Below are 21,575 nucleotides of genomic sequence, written 5' to 3'. Positions count from 1 at the left end.
CAACATGGCATCCAGGTGGAGTCTTATAAAAAACGTTATGACGTGATGACTTCAGATAACGTTTTATAAAAAAGGACATCACTACGAAAAAATGCATCAGCCGGTTTCAGATCTGCAGCGCTTCGATATAAAGTGCTTCGTTACATTGTTACGTTTTTACAGTTTATATTAAAATATTTTTTCCCTGGAGTGAAACCATAGTAAACATGTTACACGTTGGTAAAAATAAACATTTGGAATGTCTCTTTTCTTTTTAAGAAGTCCCATTGGCTGATTTTGGTCAAGCTGAACTCGTCCCCGGAGCCTGAAACAGGAAACGAGGCCACATGGTTAAAACGGACCCGGTTCTTCATGAACATCAAACAGACAGGATAGAGGCGAGAGAGCGAAGCATCATGGGTAGTTAGGTGGTGAAACCAGGATGTTAGAAACACTGACGTCACAACCAAACAGTATACAGGACTGTCTCAGAAAATTAGAATATTGTGATAATCCCCATACGTGTGATTTAGTTTACTGAACCGAGTGTTTTTCAAGGCTCAGGAAACCCTTGCAGGTGTTTCGAGTTAATTAGACGATTCAAGTGATTAGTTGAACACCCTACTAGTATACTTTTTCATGATATTCTAATATTTAGAGATAGGATATTTGAGTTTTCTTAAGCTGTAAGCCATAATCAGCAATATTAAAAGAATAAAAGGCTTGCAATATTTCAGTTGATTTGTAATGAATCCAGAATGCATGACATTTTTGTTTTTTTAATTGCATTACACAAAATAAAGAACTTTATCACAATATTCTAATTTTCTGAGACAGTCCTGTATATAGCAGTGGTGGATCTTCTCTGCTGGCCTAAACAGAATCACAGAGTTAGAGCTATTTTATAATTTAATAATGTTTCTTAAATACACTACATGTATTATAATTTATATAAATATGTTTCCCATCATCTTATGTTCTCATTGCACAGCTACTGTGCTCCTCAGTTGCTCTGCTTCAGTGCAGCTTGTTTTAAGTAGAGCTTTGATCCAATCAGAGTTCACCTCTGTGTCTCTAGGTAGAAGAGAGGCCCCAGGCCTGCAGACTCACCAGTGAATCCATGTGCAGGTTAAGTGAATGGGGACGATGTTGTTGATCGTCATAGTGTTCAACCAATCAGATCTTTAGTTTGACATGGTGGGCGTATTCTTTGACGTGTCAGAGCTGCTAGCTGGCCTACAGCTACGTCAGCATTACGTGCAGCTCAGTTTTCAGCAGCAGCTCTGCAGTGAGGTGCAGCGTGCGCTGTGATTGGTCAGTGGGCGAGCACGTGACTATTGTGAAACAAAACTTAAAGTAGCATCAGAGCTTAGTCGGAGTGAGAGTTGAAATTGAAAAATATTGAAGAAATTATGAATTGTTTTGCATTTTGCTTGGTGTAGATTATCTATTTTTTTACCGAGCTTTATTATTTTAACACTCAATGGCTGAAGGAGGAGAAACTGATTAGTGAGTTGGGATCTAACCGTGTGATTAAACTCTTTGTCAACAAAGAAAGGAGGATGGAGTTTGTCTTTAAGTGAACAGCATTTGGTAAGTCAGCTGCGTTTGTTTTTACATCTGCAGCTTTAAGATGCTTGTTTATATATTATTATTTGTACAACTTGTTTTTATGAAGATGGATTTTTGTTTGGTTTTATATGTGATAGGAACTATTGTTGCTCTGGGGACATATTTAGCTGGTGCAAGTGTTGACAACTTGGCAACTTTCTCGCTAAATCTGACGACTTTCCAAACCCTCATGGCAACAGCTACTAGTGACAAATCTAGCGACTTGTTCTCGTGTTGTTGCAGACTTTTCTGGTGTTTTGACGTTAAAGCTCGTACGTTCTGCACTGCGTGAACGAGCAGCGGGAGCTGCCGTGAGCCCCTCCGCCGCCCCAAAGCACTCACAGGCGGATACTCTCACAGCAGCCTCGCGCAGCAGTCAGAGAGGAGACACACTCTCGCATGTTCATATATCTGCAGTTAGTGTATTTATAGGTGTTGAGCTTCATTTTTACACCCCCAGTCCTCCTAAAGAGACATAAAATGGCTACACAGCACAAAAGTCTTTGTGGTCAATTTTAGTCTCTGAATATATGTTTAGAGTCTCTTAGTGGTAGGTTTTTGTGGTGATTTTTGTGTCTTTGCTGTAGTTTTGACTCTTTCTGGTTGTACTTTTAGTATTAAAGTCACTTTCAACACGTTAGTCTGACCTGAATAATATGAGATTAACAGGCTGCAGCAAATTATTTCAATCATCGTTTGTTCCTTCCAAAGAAAATAAAAGTTTAACAGATTCAGATCTCAGATCAGTTTTCCTCCTGCAGCAGGATTCAGTTTTATCTCAAATGTATTTAGTTAAATTGTATAAATCATAATATAATATTGAAAATGTTATTATATTACATCATATAATATGGGATGTCTTTGCTTTGTTTAACTCACAGATAAATGTTTGTACTACTATTATACTGCTTTGGTGTCTTTATTTCCTTTCATCAAAGTTAAAAATGAAGCAGAAACAAACAACAAATTCAAATGTTGCTCGAATGTTGGACTTTATTCAGATTAATGTTTTTGCTTTGTTAGCAGCCAATGAAAAACTCTCAGATGGACCTTAAAGATAAAAGGATCAGGAACCACCAAAACCTGCAGGTTTTTACTGGTGATTTATGTCATATTTCATTGAATCACAGAGGAACCAAGTCATCGGATTATCTGCTGAGTCCTTAAAGGCACCGCAGTGAGTAAATAAGGCCGAATAGAAAAAACAGCAGCAAAATAAACCTTTTAAAATATAAAGATACAAAAGTATAAAAACTAAATTACAAATAAACAAAGTCAATGAAGAGTTTGTCCCAGATGTTGAAGAAGCAGATGATGATGATGATGATGATGATGAGTCAGATTAGCATGCGTCAGTTCTCATCCAATCAGCATGCTCAGGAATGTGTGCATCAGTTAGCACACGTGTGTTAGCATGCGTCCGTTAGCATGCATCTGTTAGCACATGTGTGTTAGCATGCGTCAGTTAGCGTGCATCTGTTAGCACATGTGTTAGCATGCGTCAGTTAGCACGTGTCTGTTAGCACATGTGTGTTAGCTTGCGGCAGTGACGGTGGCAGATTTGCTGCTGGGGGTGGAGGGGGCGGGGCTTGGCGCTTGCAGCAGGCTGACAAACAGGAAGAGGGTGGAGGTGGGCAGGTAGATGCAGAGGAAGAGGACGACGTCTTCGCTGAGACAGAGGACAAAGCCGCTCTGCTCCGTCAGCACCCAGTCCACCAGCACCCCCACCAGCAGGTAGTACACCTGGAACTCCTGAAGCTCCTCCCACTCCCCCCCATCCTCCTCCAGCTCCACCCCCACTTCCTCTGACAACGAGCGCTTCTCCTTGGCCACGCCCCCTCCGCTGTCACTCACCATGGGCTTCATCTCCGCCCCCTCTGACACCGCCTCCTTCACCCGACTCCGCCCACGCTCCACCGCCCGCCCCAACCGCCGGCTGCTCTCCACGAACTCCTGCGGGGGCGGGGCCACAAGGGGGGGGGGGGGGCAAAGAAGGGAGTGGTCCAAATGTCAGAAGGACAAACAAACTCCCACAATTGTCTGCATCAAGGCTCTGAAAGTAGCCTTCCTCACCTATGTCCTGTCCCTGCTATCATCACCTAATATCATTCAACATGTTCTCACCATCAGAGCTTTGTCCATGAAGAACTCTTTCCCCGGAGTGCCGTCGTTGTACTTGGTGTCGATGGCGAAGCAGAGGAAGAGGACGTCCACCACGATCTCAAAGATGGACAGGAAGCAGTGAGCCACCAGGAAGGAGAAGAGACACACGATGATCAGAGGCAGCAGCCACTCGGCGTAATCCTGCTGGTAGTTCAGGAGGAGGACGCCGGCGAACGCCGTGGACGTCACGATCAGGATCTGAGGAAACATTCAGTTACGTACGTCAAAGAAACAGGAGAGACTTGGGATGTGCCCGAGGTGCCCGGTTGTGTTTCCTTTGTTACAGGTGCTGATTGGAGGCTCATCAGCAGGAGTAGCTCTGCCTTAACACACCCTCTCCTGTTGGCAGCCGGCCTCTCGGAAAGGAAGCTCTTTGTTGACTGGCTCACCACAGTTGTTGCTGTCTTTGTGTGAAGTGCTGTTAACCTTGGGTGACTTGTTTTTGGCGAGAAAAATAAATAGCTTCTTTTGGCCACCAGCTCGTTGTCTCCCTGTTTCTGTTCCAGTCTCTGAGCCGCTGTGACTCTATCAAGAGAAACCTCTACGCTAAAGATAAATACATCAGATGTTTTGTCTTTTATTTGTAAGTCGCTTTGGATAAAAGCGTCTAAATAACTGTAATGTAATGTAATCAGAGTAAACTATGCATCCACGACCAGCCTGAGAAACCTCTCACAATAAAAACCTTCAGCTGATTTACTGTTGAAAGCTTTTATTGTAAAACGAGCAGCAGGAAGTTGTGAATTCTCTACATTGAGAGCCTTGTGGTTGGCAAAAACATAAATGATCTTTCAACTGAAATGCTTCATAATGGACTGCAGCGGATCACTGAGCTGGTGATTTCTTCACATTATTGAACTCTGCAGCCTGTAGGGGGCCCTAACATGATGTCTGTTTCTTTACGTGGTCTCTGGGACCAGAACCACTTGGGACCAGTCAGATCCAGATTCAGCTCACCTTCCCCAAGAAAAGCACAAAGTCTCCGACGGCGTTGATTGTGGCGACGCGCAGCGCGTTCTCCACCAGGATCACGAAGGCGTCGCGTGCAGACGTGCAGAAACTGGTGCTGTTGATGGCCGTGGCTGCATATGCATTCTGGGAAATGAAACCAAAGGTGAGACGGTCACAATAAAAACAAGAAGAAGAGTCAATAGAGAAAATCAGGTTTGTTTGTTACCTGATTGAGATAGTTGAGGCACTTCTCCAAACACCACAGACAGCAGATACAAGTTTTCAGCAGACAGCGAGCACACGCGTTCTCCTGAGAGATAGAAATACATCATCACATGATCAATATGAATATATACATATATATACTGTGCGTATATATATATGTATATAAAGTTGTGTACCTTTCCTTTGAGCTGTTAATAAAGTTGTGTACCTTTCCTTTGAGCTGTTAATAAAGTTGTGTACCTTTCCTTTGAGCTGGTTGTGGATGTACATGAGGAAGAGTCGGGGGATCTTCACCAGGGTAATGATGAAGGCTCCCTTAGCGACCGTTCCCAGGTGATACCTCACCAGCCTCAGGACAGACGACAGGATCGGGGTCACCGGGAGCCGGTTCTTGTCCCTGAAACATTAAGTCCACATTAATCTGGTTCCCAGCTCAGAGATCCTGATGTGCCGCAGTCCAAAGCAAACAAACTCCAGCAGGTGTGGACTCACCTGCTGAGCTGGACTCACCTGCTGAGCTGGACTCACCTGCTGAACTGGACTCACCTGCTGAACTGGACTCACCTGGTGAAGTAGTAGGTGACCACGGCTCCGGCCACAGTCATCTGCTGGCAGGCCAGGATGAACTCGGTGATCCAGACCAGACCCACCGCATGGTACCAGGTCAGGTACTGCAGAGGACCCGTGAGTCTGAACTCTGTCAGACCCGTCTCCTCGTTCTGGACGGAGTTCCCTGCAGAACCACAAACACTGATTATTGATTCAAGGGAGAAAGTTGTACGTCCTGAATAAGCTGATTGTTGAGACGCTGCAGTTCAGTTTGATCACCAGCAGAGGGCAGACATAATATAAATACTAAATACATATAAATAAATAGGGCTGGTTCAGTTTATAGTTAGAGCTGGTTCAGGTTTATAGTTAGGACTGGTTCAGTTTATAGTTAGAGCTGGTTCAGGTTTATAGTTAGGACTGGTTCAGTTTATAGTTAGAGCTGGTTCAGGTTTATAGTTAGGACTGGTTCAGTTTATAGTTAGAGCTGGTTCAGGTTCATAGTTAGGGCTGGTTCAGGTTTATAGTTAGGACTGGTTCAGTTTATAGTTAGAGCTGGTTCAGGTTTATAGTTAGGACTGGTTCAGTTTATAGTTAGAGCTGGTTCAGGTTTATAGTTAGGTCTGGTTCAGTTTATAGTTAGGACTGGTTCAGGTTCATAGTTAGGACTGGTTCAGTTTATAGTTAGGGCTGGTTCAGGTTTATAGTTAGGACTGGTTCAGGTTTATAGTTAGGGCTGGTTCAGGTTTATAGTTAGGGCTGGTTCAGGTTTATAGTTAGGACTGGTTCAGGTTTATAGTTAGGACTGGTTCAGTTTATAGTTAGGACTGGATCAGGTTCATAGTTAGGACTGGCTCAGGTTTATAGTTAGGACTGGCTCAGGTTTATAGTTAGGGCTGGTTCAGGTTTATAGTTAGGACTGGTTCAGGTTTATAGTTAGGACTGGTTCAGGTTTATAGTTAGGGCTGGTTCAGGTTTATAGTTAGGACTGGTTCAGTTTATAGTTAGGACTGGATCAGGTTCATAGTTAGGACTGGCTCAGGTTTATAGTTAGGACTGGTTCAGGTTTATAGTTAGGACTGGTTCAGGTTTATAGTTAGGACTGGTTCAGGTTTATAGTTAGGACTGGTTCAGGTTTATAGTTAGGGCTGGTTCAGGTTTATAGTTAGGACTGGTTCAGTTTATAGTTAGGACTGGATCAGGTTCATAGTTAGGACTGGCTCAGGTTTATAGTTAGGACTGGTTCAGTTTATAGTTAGGACTGGTTCAGTTTATAGTTAGGGCTGGTTCAGGTTCATAGTTAGGACTGGCTCAGGTTTATAGTTAGGGCTGGTTCAGGTTTATAGTTAGGACTGGTTCAGGTTCATAGTTAGGACTGGCTCAGGTTTATAGTTAGGACTGGTTCAGGTTTATAGTTAGGACTGGCTCAGGTTTATAGTTAGGACTGGTTCAGGTTTATAGTTAGGAATGGTTCAGTTTATAGTTAGGACTGGTTCAGGTTTATAGTTAGGACTGGCTCAGGTTCATAGTTAGGACTGGCTCAGGTTTATAGTTAGGACTGGTTCAGGTTTATAGTTAGGGCTGGTTCAGGTTTATAGTTAGGACTGGCTCAGGTTTATAGTTAGGGCTGGTTCAGGTTTATAGTTAGGACTGGTTCAGGTTTATAGTGAGGGCTGGTTCAGGTTTATAGTTAGGACTGGTTCAGTTTATAGTTAGGACTGGATCAGGTTCATAGTTAGGACTGGCTCAGGTTTATAGTTAGGACTGGTTCAGGTTTATAGTTAGGACTGGTTCAGGTTTATAGTTAGGACTGGTTCAGGTTTATAGTTAGGGCTGCTTCAGGTTTATAGTTAGGACTGGTTCAGTTTATAGTTAGGACTGGATCAGGTTCATAGTTAGGACTGGCTTAGGTTTATAGTTAGGACTGGTTCAGTTTATAGTTAGGACTGGTTCAGTTTATAGTTAGGGCTGGTTCAGGTTCATAGTTAGGACTGGCTCAGGTTTATAGTTAGGGCTGGTTCAGGTTTATAGTTAGGACTGGTTCAGGTTCATAGTTAGGACTGGCTCAGGTTTATAGTTAGGACTGGTTCAGGTTTATAGTTAGGACTGGCTCAGGTTTATAGTTAGGACTGGTTCAGGTTCATAGTTAGGACTGGCTCAGGTTTATAGTTAGGACTGGTTCAGGTTTATAGTTAGGACTGGCTCAGGTTTATAGTTAGGGCTGGTTCAGGTTTATAGTTAGGACTGGTTCAGGTTTATAGTTAGGACTGGTTCAGGTTTATAGTTAGGGCTGGTTCAGGTTTATAGTTAGGACTGGTTCAGTTTATAGTTAGGACTGGATCAGGTTCATAGTTAGGACTGGCTCAGGTTTATAGTTAGGACTGGTTCAGGTTTATAGTTAGGGCTGGTTGAGGTTTATAGTTAGGACTGGCTCAGGTTTATAGTTAGGGCTGGTTCAGGTTTATAGTTAGGACTGGTTCAGGTTTATAGTTAGGACTGGTTCAGGTTTATAGTTAGGGCTGGTTCAGGTTTATAGTTAGGACTGGTTCAGTTTATAGTTAGGACTGGATCAGGTTCATAGTTAGGACTGGCTCAGGTTTATAGTTAGGACTGGTTCAGGTTTATAGTTAGGACTGGTTCAGGTTTATAGTTAGGACTGGTTCAGGTTTATAGTTAGGGCTGGTTCAGGTTTATAGTTAGGACTGGTTCAGTTTATAGTTAGGACTGGATCAGGTTCATAGTTAGGACTGGCTCAGGTTTATAGTTAGGACTGGTTCAGTTTATAGTTAGGACTGGTTCAGTTTATAGTTAGGGCTGGTTCAGGTTCATAGTTAGGACTGGCTCAGGTTTATAGTTAGGAATGGTTCAGTTTATAGTTAGGACTGGTTCAGGTTTATAGTTAGGACTGGTTCAGTTTATAGTTAGGACTGGTTCAGGTTTATAGTTAGGACTGGTTCAGGTTTATAGTTAGGGCTGGTTCAGTTTATAGTTAGGACTGGTTCAGGTTTATAGTTAGGACTGGTTCAGGTTTATAGTTAGGACTGGTTCAGGTTCATAGTTAGGACTGGTTCAGTTTATAGTTAGGACTGGTTCAGGTTTATAGTTAGGACTGGTTCAGGTTTATAGTGAGGACTGGTTCAGTTTATAGTTAGGACTGGTTCAGGTTTATAGTTAGGACTGGTTCAGGTTCATAGTTAGGGCTGGTTCAGGTTTATAGTTAGGACTGGTTCAGGTTCATAGTTAGGACTGGTTCAGGTTTATAGTTAGGGCTGGTTCAGTTTATAGTTAGGACTGGTTCAGGTTTATAGTTAGGACTGGTTCAGGTTCATAGTTAGGACTGGTTCAGGTTTATAGTTAGGACTGGTTCAGGTTCATAGTTAGGACTGGTTCAGGTTTATAGTTAGGACTGGTTCAGGTTTATAGTTAGGACTGGTTCAGTTTATAGTTAGGACTGGTTCAGGTTTATAGTTAGGACTGGTTCAGGTTTATAGTTAGGACTGGTTCAGGTTCATAGTTAGGACTGGTTCAGGTTTATAGTTAGGACTGGTTCAGGTTTATAGTTAGGACTGGTTCAGGTTCATAGTTAGGACTGGTTCAGGTTTATAGTTAGGACTGGTTCAGGTTCATAGTTAGGGCTGGTTCAGGTTTATAGTTAGGACTGGTTCAGGTTCATAGTTAGGACTGGTTCAGGTCCATAGTTAGGACTGGTTCAGGTTTATAGTTAGGACTGGTTCAGGTTCATAGTTAGGGCTGGTTCAGGTTTATAGTTAGGACTGGCTCAGGTTTATAGTTAGGGCTGGTTCAGGTTTATAGTTAGGACTGGTTCAGGTTTATAGTTAGAACTGGTTCAGGTTTATAGTTAGGGCTGGTTCAGGTTTATAGTTAGGACTGGTTCAGTTTATAGTTAGGACTGGATCAGGTTCATAGTTAGGACTGGCTCAGGTTTATAGTTAGGACTGGTTCAGGTTTATAGTTAGGACTGGTTCAGGTTTATAGTTAGGACTGGTTCAGGTTTATAGTTAGGGCTGGTTCAGGTTTATAGTTAGGACTGGTTCAGTTTATAGTTAGGACTGGATCAGGTTCATAGTTAGGACTGGCTCAGGTTTATAGTTAGGACTGGTTCAGTTTATAGTTAGGACTGGTTCAGTTTATAGTTAGGGCTGGTTAAGGTTCATAGTTAGGACTGGCTCAGGTTTATAGTTAGGGCTGGTTCAGGTTTATAGTTAGGACTGGTTCAGGTTCATAGTTAGGACTGGCTCAGGTTTATAGTTAGGACTGGTTCAGGTTTATAGTTAGGACTGGCTCAGGTTTATAGTTAGGACTGGTTCAGGTTTATAGTTAGGAATGGTTCAGTTTATAGTTAGGACTGGTTCAGGTTTATAGTTAGGACTGGCTCAGGTTCATAGTTAGGACTGGCTCAGGTTTATAGTTAGGACTGGTTCAGGTTTATAGTGAGGACTGGTTCAGTTTATAGTTAGGACTGGTTCAGGTTTATAGTTAGGACTGGTTCAGGTTCATAGTTAGGGCTGGTTCAGGTTTATAGTTAGGACTGGTTCAGGTTCATAGTTAGGACTGGTTCAGGTTTATAGTTAGGGCTGGTTCAGTTTATAGTTAGGACTGGTTCAGGTTTATAGTTAGGACTGGTTCAGGTTCATAGTTAGGACTGGTTCAGGTTTATAGTTAGGACTGGTTCAGGTTCATAGTTAGGACTGGTTCAGGTTTATAGTTAGGACTGGTTCAGGTTTATAGTTAGGACTGGTTCAGTTTATAGTTAGGACTGGTTCAGGTTTATAGTTAGGACTGGTTCAGGTTTATAGTTAGGACTGGTTCAGGTTCATAGTTAGGACTGGTTCAGGTTTATAGTTAGGACTGGTTCAGGTTTATAGTTAGGACTGGTTCAGGTTCATAGTTAGGACTGGTTCAGGTTCATAGTTAGGACTGGTTCAGGTTCATAGTTAGGGCTGGTTCAGGTTTATAGTTAGGACTGGTTCAGGTTCATAGTTAGGACTGGTTCAGGTTCATAGTTAGGACTGGTTCAGGTTTATAGTTAGGACTGGTTCAGGTTCATAGTTAGGGCTGGTTCAGGTTTATAGGTTAAAGGTTTTTTTGGGGGGAAGCTTTTCATCTTCCAATCAGTGAATCAAAGAAAAACTGAATGTAAAGGTTTAAACTGACCGCTGGTTCCCAGGAAGAGCAGGACCAGGATCCAGTAAATCCAGAAGAGCAGGAGGGCGAGGAAGGTGACGAAGGGCTGCAGGGTGAGGAGGGGAAGGTGGATGAAGACTTTACCCGCCACGTGGAACAGAGCGATGGTCAGAGCCACTCGCTTCCTCATAAACAGCATCAGCAGCAGTAGGATGATCTGGAACAGAAGTAATCAATAGTTCCATCAGGTCCCTGATCCATCAATAGGCCTGAGAGAGGAGGAGAGGAGCCCCCTCTGCTGGACTACGAAGGTCAGAGCCCCCTCTGCTGAACCATGAGGGTTCAGAGCCCCCTCTGCTGAACCATGAGGGTTCAGAGCCCCCTCTGCTGGACTATGAGGGTTCATAGAGACAGAATAAATAATGGACCCGTACGGTGAAGACAGTGGAGGCCCCGGCGTAGACCAGCAGAGCCTGTCCACTGTCTCTGCTGACCTCCACGTCCTCCTTCTCTTTATTGGTGGTGTGGTTACCGTACAGCCGGTGGTCGATGTAGAGCCACCAGAGCACGCTGGTCCCCGCTGAGACAAGAAGAAAAACACACATCAGCTTGTTTTACACAGAGAGAGACAGAACGGGAAACAGGAAGTGACCTCACCGAGGGATCCGAGGACCACCAGCGAGGTGAGGATCCAGACGAGGACGGCCGAGATGTAACGAATGATCACCATGAGGATCATAGAGAGGCCTGACAGAGAGACAGAGGTCAGAGGTCACAGAGACAGAGTATAGTGAGGGATCATTATGGATCAATAAGGTTCTCACCCAGAGCGAGGACACACAGGCCGATGATGATCTCTTTACTGGCGGCGACGCCGGCGATCAGTCGGTGCAGAACACTGTTATCGCCCACAAATGTCACCACAGCCTCCGCAAACTTAGCATAGCAGGAAATATCCACCGGAGTGCAGCGATTAAATACCGGCAACGGCTTACTGAGGAGACACAGAGGTTAGACAGGTTAGAGGTCAGACAGAAAGACAAAAGAACAGGAAGTGGTGGAAGTCTTCAGTCTCCTGAAGTTACTTTTTTGCCCCAAACCACAGTGTTTTTTGTGCCCAAAGGTTCTGGTCCCTAAACTAACCCTGAGACCATTTGGAGGCCCGGTCATGTAGAACTGAGGACCTACAGGATTGGTTGGACGTACCTGGAGGGAACAGGAAGTTTGGGACATTTAGAGACCCTCTCAGGTAGACCGGGGTATTTATGACCCGCTAACTCGTAGGAACACAACTCTGAACCTGAAACACAAGAACACAGACAGAGAGGAGGTAAGAGAGGACAGGAGACAGGGAGACCTGGTTCCTGTGTGATTCTGGGACAGAGACTCTATTCATGAACTACATGATGGACAAACGGAGACGAGTCACCAACGACACAGACGTCTTAATGCTGCCTTTGTGTGTGAGTGTGTGTGTGTACTGTACTCGGGTGGTGAGGCATTAAATCATCATGATGACATCACCAGTGTCCTCCTCTCTGTCAGTTCTGTCCTGATGAACCACAGGGAACAGAACCCGGACCTCAACCGATCTGTTCACAGGTCCAGACCGGATCCGAGGTCCTGGTCACCTGATCCGGGGTCTTGGTCACCTGATTGGCCCTTTGCTGTCCCTCCCGTCTAATGAAACAAGTGATGACCTCACCGTTGAGCATGGCGAACCTCTTTAAGTCCTGGTAGGTCTTCAGCTCCTCGGTGGGACACAGAGACACACACAGAGCCATGGACCTGATCTTCCTCTGGACGATGTCTACGTTACAAGGGTCCAGGAAGAACACAAACCTGAGGGAGAGGAGAGGAAGTCACTGAAGGTCAGAGCAGGTCAGTCCTTCAAAGTAAGAGCGTGCAGTCAATCTTTAGAAAGTCCAGAGCAACTCTGTTGCCTCCACACAGCCCTCAACATGGCGACATGTAGCAGCTAACGCCGCAAACAGTGTTTGACATTTAGGAGAAGGTCTGGAGAGGGTCTGGAACTTAGGGATATTTAGGGCCCCAGAGTGTCTGAAGCTTAGGGATATTTAGGGCCCCAGAGTGTCTGGAGCCTCGGGACATTTAAGGCCCTAGAGAGTCTGGAGCCTCGGGACATTTAAGGCCCCAGAGGGTCTGGAGCTTAGGGATATTTAGGGCCCCAGAGGGTCTGGAGCCTCGGGACATTTAAGGCCCCAGAGGGTCTGGAGCTTAGGGATATTTAGGGCCCCAGAGGGTCTGGAGCCTCGGGATATTTAATCGCTGAAAGAAATTGATTAGATAGTCGTGACTAGAACCCTGCTGTTTAAAAACAGGGGGGGCATGTTTAGACTTGTTTCTTCACCTCTTCCTAAATCCTGGACACTACACTAATACATCCATCATGAGTCTAGACCGATACATCCATCATGAGTCTAGACCGATACATCCATCATAAGTCTAGACCGATACATCCATCATGAGTCTACACTGATACATCCATCATGAGTCTACACTGATACATCCATCATTAGTCTATACTGATACATCCATCATGAGTCTATACTGATACATCCATCATTAGTCTATACTGATACATCCATCATAAGTCTATACTGATACATCCATCATGAGTCTATACTGATACATCCATCATAAGTCTATACTGATACATCCATCATAAGTCTATACTGATACATCCATCATTAGTCTATACTGATACATCCATCATAAGTCTAGACCGATACATCCATCATAAGTCTAGACCGATACATCCATCATGAGTCTAGACCGATACATCCATCATAAGTCTAGACCGATACATTCATCATAAGTCTAGACCGATACATCCATCATGAGTCTACACTGATACATCCATCATTAGTCTATACTGATACATCCATCATGAGTCTACACTGATACATCCATCATTAGTCTATACTGATACATCCATCATAAGTCTAGACCGATACATCCATCATAAGTCTAGACCGATACATCCATCATGAGTCTAGACCGATACATCCATCATAAGTCTAGACCGATACATTCATCATAAGTCTAGACCGATACATCCATCATGAGTCTACACTGATACATCCATCATTAGTCTATACTGATACATCCATCATGAGTCTACACTGATACATCCATCATTAGTCTATACTGATACATCCATCATAAGTCTAGACCGATACATCCATCATAAGTCTAGACCGATACATTCATCATAAGTCTAGACCGATACATCCATCATGAGTCTACACTGATACATCCATCATTAGTCTATACTGATACATCCATCATGAGTCTATACTGATACATCCATCATTAGTCTATACTGATACATCCATCATAAGTCTATACTGATACATCCATCATGAGTCTATACTGATACATCCATCATAAGTCTATACTGATACATCCATCATAAGTCTATACTGATACATCCATCATTAGTCTATACTGATACATCCATCATAAGTCTAGACCGATACATCCATCATGAGTCTATACTGATACATCCATCATGAGTCTATACTGATACATCCATCATTAGTCTATACTGATACATCCATCATGAGTCTAGACCGATACATCCATCATGAGTCTAGACCGATACATCCATCATGAGTCTAGACCGATACATCCATCATGAGTCTAGACCGATACATCCATCATTAGTCTATACTGATACATCCATCATGAGTCTATACTGATACATCCATCATGAGTCTATTCTGATACATCCATCATGAGTCTAGACCGATACATCCATCATGAGTCTAGACCGATACATCCATCATCAGTCTATACTGATACATCCATCATAAGTCTAGACCGATACATCCATCATGAGTCTAGAACGATACATCCATCATCAGTCTACACTGATACATTCATCATCAGTCTACACCGATACATCCATCATGAGTCTACACCGATACATTCATCATCAGTCTACACTGATACATCCATCATAAGTCTACACCAATACATCCATCATCAGTCTACACCGATACATCCATCATCAGTCTACACCGATACATCCATCATAAGTCTACACTGATACATCCATCATCAGTCTACACCGATACATCCATCATAAGTCTACACCGATACATCCATCATCAGTCTACACCGATACATCCATCATCAGTCTACACCGATACATCCATCATAAGTCTACACCGATACATCCATCATAAGTCTACACCGATACATCCATCATCAGTCTACACCGATACATCCATCATCAGTCTACACCGATACATCCATCATCAGTCTACACCGATACATCCATCATCAGTCTACACTGATACATCCATCATGAGTCTACACCAATACATCCATCATCAGTCTACACCGATACATCCATCATGAGTACACCGATACATCCATCAGTCTACACTGATACATCCATCATCAGTCTACACTGATACATCCATCATGAGTCTACACCAATACATCCATCATCAGTCTACACCGATACATCCATCATGAGTACACCGATACATCCATCAGTCTACACTGATACATCCATCATCAGTCTACACTGATACATCCATCATCAGTCTACACCGATACATCCATCATGAGTACACCGATACATCCATCATAAGTCTACACCGATACATCCATCATGAGTACACCGATACATCCATCATCAGTCTACACCGATACATCCATCATAAGTCTACACCGATACATCCATCATCAGTCTACACCGATACATCCATCATCAGTCTACACCGATACATCCATCATCAGTCTACACCGATACATCCATCATCAGTCTACACCGATACATCCATCATAAGTCTACACCGATACATCCATCATCAGTCTACACCGATACATCCATCATCAGTCTACACCGATACATCCATCATAAGTCTACACCGATACATCCATCATGAGTCTACACCGATACATCCATCATGAGTACACCGATACATCCATCATCAGTCTACACTGATACATCCATCATCAGTCTACACCGATACATCCATCATCAGTCTACACTGATACATCCATCATCAGTCTACACCGATACATCCATCATGAGTACACCGATACATCCATCATGAGTACACCGATACATCCATCATCAGTCTACACTGATACATCCATCATCAGTCTACACCGATACATCCATCATCAGTCTACACTGATACATCCATCATCAGTCTACACCGATACATCCATCATGAGTACACCGATACATCCATCATAAGTCTACACCGATACATCCATCATCAGTCTACACCGATACATCCATCATCAGTCTACACTGATACATCCATCATCAGTCTACACTGATACATCCATCATCAGTCTACACCGATACATCCATCATGAGTACACCGATACATCCATCATGAGTACACCGATACATCCATCATAAGTCTACACCGATACATCCATCATCAGTCTACACTAACACATCCATCATGTATAAAACCTACTTCCTGTCGGTGTGGTCAAGGCCGCTCAACCGGACACCCTCGATCAGCTCGTTGCGTTGTCCACACGTGTTGCCGTAGCTGTCGTACCCGAAGACGAGGCGAGCGGCGCCGCCGGTGACGATGGTGAAGCTGCAGATGCTGCCCTGCAGGACAAGAGACCGTCAGTGATTGAACTGGTTTAAAAACCGTAACACCTGGACCAGTGTAATACCTGGACCAATACGACACCTGGACCATTGTCACACCTGGACCACTGTCACACCTGGATCACTGAAACACCTGGACCAGTGTAATACCTGGACCAATACGACACCTGGACCATTGTCACACCTGGATCACTGAAACACCTGGAACAGTGTAACACCAGGACCACTGTCACACCTGGGGCACTGTAACACCTGGACTAGTGTAACACCTGGACCACTAACACTTGGACCAGTGTCACACCTGGACCACTAACACCTGGACCAGTGTAACACCTGGACCAGTGTAACACCAGGACCAGTGTAACACCAGGACCACTGTCACACCTGGACTACTGTCACACCTGAACCAGTGTAACACCTGGAAAATTATTATATACGTTTATAAACATATATAATAATCATGTATAAATAAATACGAATAAATATGAATAAATATAAATACATATAAATAAATATAAATAAATATAAATAAATAAATATATAAATAAATAAATATATATGTATAAACAAATATATATGTTTAAATAAATATATATATATATAAATAAATATAAATAAATATATATGTATAAATAAATATATATGTTTAAATATGTTTTAAATAAATATATATGTTTAAATAAATATAAATAAATATAAATAAATATAAATAAATATGTATATATATATATATATATATAAATATGAATACATATTAATACATATTGATAGATATTAATATTAACGTCTCTTGTAAACATCAGAGTGGGGCTCGTTACCATGCCAAAGCAGAAGACGGTGAAGAGCAGGAACCAGGGCAGGTCGGTGCAGCTCCGATCCTCCAGCGGTCTCCATTCTCTCTTTGTCCTCTGAAACACACACCAACACACGGTCACACCGGGACCGGGTCTGCAGGACCGGGACAGGGTCCGACCTGTGGTCTGTGGTCTCCGATCTGTGGTCTCCGATCGGAGACCTGTAACAGGTATCAGATCGGACTCAGGCCCGGTTATCACTAATCAGATCACAGAGCACCGGTTATCTACCGGTAACAGACCCAGGTAGACCCGTACATCCTGCAGGACCGGGACCGGGCCGAACCGAATCCCGATAACAGGCCGCGGTAACAGGCCCCGGTAAACCCGGTAAACGAGCTAATTGGATTACAGCCTCCTGGCTCTAATCCCAGCTCGGCCCTCTCTCGGTTTCCCTTTCACGGTGAACAAATAAACACGCACCGGTGCTCTGCAGGAGGGATGGAGGAGGGTTAGGGTGGTACCGGACCGGGCCGTCCCGGACTGACCCGAGCCGTTCTTACCTCCGCGCTCCCGCAGCATCCCATTGCAGTCAGGGTGGACGTGCACGGAGCCTCCCGGAGCCTCACGGAGCCTCCCGGAGCCTCACGGAGCCTCAGCTGACAGCTCCGTGCGCTCTGCCCGCATTCACTCACTGCGCAGCGGAGAGATCTTCTGGAGGCCGAACCAGAACCAGAACCAGAACCCGGAGCAGGAGAGCAAGTTCCGACGGTTCAGACTGAGCGGTCCGGTCCGCTGAGCATGCTACTTCCTCCGGTTACCGTACCGAGCGGGGGATTAACGGCCATTCATCTCATTGCGCATGCGCGATGCGTGGCAGTGCCGGAGCAGGAGAAGCTGAACAACAAACCGTTACAGCGGCGGAGCTGCAGGTGTAATACGCGCTGTGACCACTGAGTGGTGCTGTTTCCTCCACTGGAACGTTTAGTGAGGAAAACAAAGTTTTCTTTTGTTGGTTTGTAGTTTTATTTATGTTTTATTTTATTTGTCCTTTTATTTACTTGTACTTCTATTTGCTTGTAGTTTCATTTTGGTAATATTTCCACTTTGAAGTCTACATCAGATCAACATGTTACATAATCAATATATAAATGAATACATTAAATATAAAACACATTAATACATAAACCGTTATAGAGTACACTAAATATAAAACACATTCAATTATTGTACTACATCTTCTGTGTTTGTTACTTGTACTGCAGTATTTGTACACTGTTGTACTGCTACTTTTAAAGAATGTGTACTTGTACACAAAGTACCACAGACGTGGTTCTGTGTGATGTCATTCAGTCATTAATTAACAAGTACTTTCAAATGATACGATAGTATTTACCTTTTTCCTGAGCTGAGCCTGCTGCTGAGAGCTGGAGGAGAGATACCTAGGGTCCATAGTCCTGTAGAGTCCTGGAGAGTCCTGTAGAGTCCTGGAGAGTCCTGGAGAGTCCTGTAGAGTCTTGGAGAGTCCTGGAGAGTCCTGTAGAGTCCTGTAGAGTCCTGTAGAGTCCTGGAGAGTCCTGTGGAGTCCTGTAGAGTCCTGTAGAGTTCTACAGAGTCCTGGAGAGTCCTGGAGAGTCCTGTAGAGTCCTGGAGAGTCCTGTGGAGTCCTGGTGAGTCCTGTAGAGTCCTGGAGAGTCCTGTGGAGTCCTGGTGAGTCCTGTAGAGTCCTGTAGAGTTCTACAGAGTCCTGGAGAGTCCTGTAGAGTTCTGGTGAGTCCTGTAGAGTCCTGTAGAGTTCTACCGAGTCCTGGAGAGTCCTGGAGAGTCCTGTAGAGCCCTGGTGAATCCTGGAGAGTCCTGTAGAATCCCAGAAAGTCCTGTAGAGTTCTGGAGACTCCTGAAGAGTCATCAAGAGTCCTGTAGAGTCCTGTAGAGTCCTGGTGTTCCTTACAGACTGAGGACAGCAGCGATGTGGGTCTGATCAGTAGAAACAGAGAGCTTTTGTCTTATTGTTTACTGTTGTACCAGGCTGTGTGTGTGTGTGTGTGTGTGTGTGTGTGTGTGTGTGTGTGTGTGTGTGTGTGTGTGTGTGTGTGAGTGTGTGTGTGTGAGTGTGAGTGTGTGTGTGTGTGTGTGTGTGTGTGTGAGTGTGTGTGAGTGTGAGTGTGTGTGTGTGTGTGTGAGTGTGTGTGTGTGTGTGTGTGTGTGTGTGTGAGTGTGTGTGTGTGAGTGTGTGTGTGTGTGTGTGTGTGTGAGTGTGAGTGTGTGTGTGTGTGAGTGTGTGTGTGTGAGTGTGTGTGTGAGTGTGTGTGTGAGTGTGTGTGTGTGAGTGTGTGGGTCAATGACATGATGTCCATATTTTAGTCTGAGTCCATTATTTCTTTGTATATTATGGTATATAATATATGTATATTATGTTATAATTCGTGGATGAAACAGATCTTCAGAGAGCAGCGACTCTCAGTCTGCTCTGTAGCGTCTTTGGGTATTTAGAAAGGCGTTCTATAAAAGGAAAGTAGTATTATTATATCATGTATTATTAGGGGCATTTCATTCAATAAAAGCTTTTGAGTTTGAATCCATTCAAATAATATTCATTCTTTTCTGTTTTGGCATCTCAAACCACAGTGAATAAGGAAACTATCAGAGCGTTGTGTTGTAATGATAATACATTAAACATGAATACAATGGGATGATTTTATCGTTGACATCTTTCAAATAAACATAATTTCACAAATAAAATACCAACAGTTTAAAGTAATGAGATCAGAATAAATCTTTTGTCCAGTAATCAAATGTCAAGATGAGACTTTTATTATAACATTAAAGAGCAGAACACTAAACAGGATATTGCATCATCACCTTTATGATCTCTTTTAAATAAAAAAGATCTACTTTTAATTTCTAGGCTGGTTCACTTTCCATGTCAGGAGGTAGAACCACGTCAAACTAGAACAATGTTATTCTATCTCTATGTCTTTATTGTATTTAAACTAGTGCTGCGCAACGATTACACATTGTAATGTTGATTAATCTCATTGTTATGTTAAAGTTCATAATGAATCTAAAGTAGTGTGTTAAAGTGCTGCTCTATGAACTAAAGGTCAACAACATTTGGTTTAAACACTTTAAACTCATCAGGTTCTTGTTAACAGCAGGATTCTCTTCACACAGCAGCAGTTATAACACAGTTATAATGATTCTGATCATAGATATTCAGCCGGTGTTCACAACTTTATCTTCATGTGTGTCAGAGATGAATTTAAATATACATCTTGAAACCTGCAAACCTATCTACGTCATGTTTTTATGTTTGTTAAATTCTCAGTAGTGATAACTAAATGATATGATTATTATACATATTACAAACTAAACACTTTAAAAACTCTAAAATAATAATTTAAATGAATCATTTATTTTGTTGGTATGTTGGTCAGACGCTATGCTACGCTGATTAGCGTAATATATGTGGTGTTTGTTATAAATGTAACATGTGTGGTGTTTGTTATAAATGTAACATGTGTGGTGTTTGTTATAAATGTAACATGTGTGGTGTTTGTTATAAATGTAACATGTGTGGTGTTTGTTATAAATGTAACATGTGTGGTGCTTGTTATAAATGTAACATGTGTGGTGTTTGTTATAAATGTAATATGTGTGGTGTTTGTTATAAATGTAACATGTGTGGTGTTTGTTATAAATGTAACATGTGTGGTGTTTGTTATAAATGTAACATGTGTGGTGTTTGTTATAAATGTAACATGTGTGGTGTTTGTTATAAATGTACGTTGGTACATAGAGGGTGATAAGAAGCTGTACATGGAGGGACTTAGGACCCAGGGGGTGCAACTGCAAAGAATGTCACTTTATGATATTTTATTTGAAGCTCTGAGAATATTTACTAAATGTTTTAATCGTTTAATAGTTTTACGTTAAAGGCAGGATCGGTAATGACCACGTCACATGACCACGTCACAGGAGGTCGCAGTTTGTCAGATAAGAATTAAATGAATAACAAATTCATGTTTTTATGAACAGAAAACCTTTTTCATCTGTTTGACTATATAAGGGTACATTTAAATTAATATTTTAACTGAAGTAAGCAGCAAGTACAATGATAATAATAATAATAATAATCCGATGACATGAATAACAAATACTACAAAGAACAATCTATAAACCTGGCACAAGTAAAATAATTAAAATGTTTGTATAAGTTATCTATTATTTTCACAATGCTGTCACACAACTACTAACATACACCACCACACGTGACAACATCACGCTTGTTCTAAACGTTTTATTCTGAAGGAATAGAGCGGAAGCATCACACCTGGTCTAAACGTTTTATTCTGAAGGAATAGAGCGGAAGCATCACACCTGTTCTAAACGTTTTATTCTGAAGGAATAGAGCGGAAGCATCACACCTGTTCTAAACGTTTTATTCTGAAGGAATAGAGCGGAAGCAGTGTGGTGATCGTGCTCGTGACTCCGGTGAGTTTTGATCTGAGCTGCAGCTCTATGAGGAGCAGATGCTG

General features: G+C 42.8%; 1 protein-coding gene across 1 annotated transcript; it reads right to left on the bottom strand.

Annotated features, from left to right (window-relative positions):
* Positions 1–177: 177 nt before the first annotated feature.
* slc44a1b (solute carrier family 44 member 1b) lies at positions 178–18,490 on the bottom strand (the record flags this gene model as incomplete). Its single annotated transcript, XM_079167232.1, has 16 exons — positions 178–304; positions 3,445–3,543; positions 3,715–3,951; positions 4,711–4,848; positions 4,931–5,014; positions 5,170–5,326; positions 5,494–5,662; positions 10,654–10,840; positions 11,058–11,203; positions 11,281–11,370; positions 11,448–11,617; positions 11,830–11,923; positions 12,329–12,465; positions 16,098–16,240; positions 17,062–17,151; positions 18,434–18,490. 16 exons carry the CDS (start codon positions 18,488–18,490, stop codon positions 281–283), a joined length of 2,022 nt encoding a protein of 673 aa, XP_079023358.1. The 3' UTR covers positions 178–280.
* Positions 18,491–21,575: the final 3,085 nt, after the last annotated feature.

This window comes from Pholis gunnellus (assembly GCF_910591455.1).
Source record: "Pholis gunnellus genome assembly, chromosome: 10".
NCBI classification, from domain to species: Eukaryota; Metazoa; Chordata; class Actinopteri; order Perciformes; family Pholidae; genus Pholis; species Pholis gunnellus.
The sequence above is the reverse complement of the archived record's forward strand: the minus strand, read 5'-3'. Positions and strand labels throughout refer to the sequence as shown.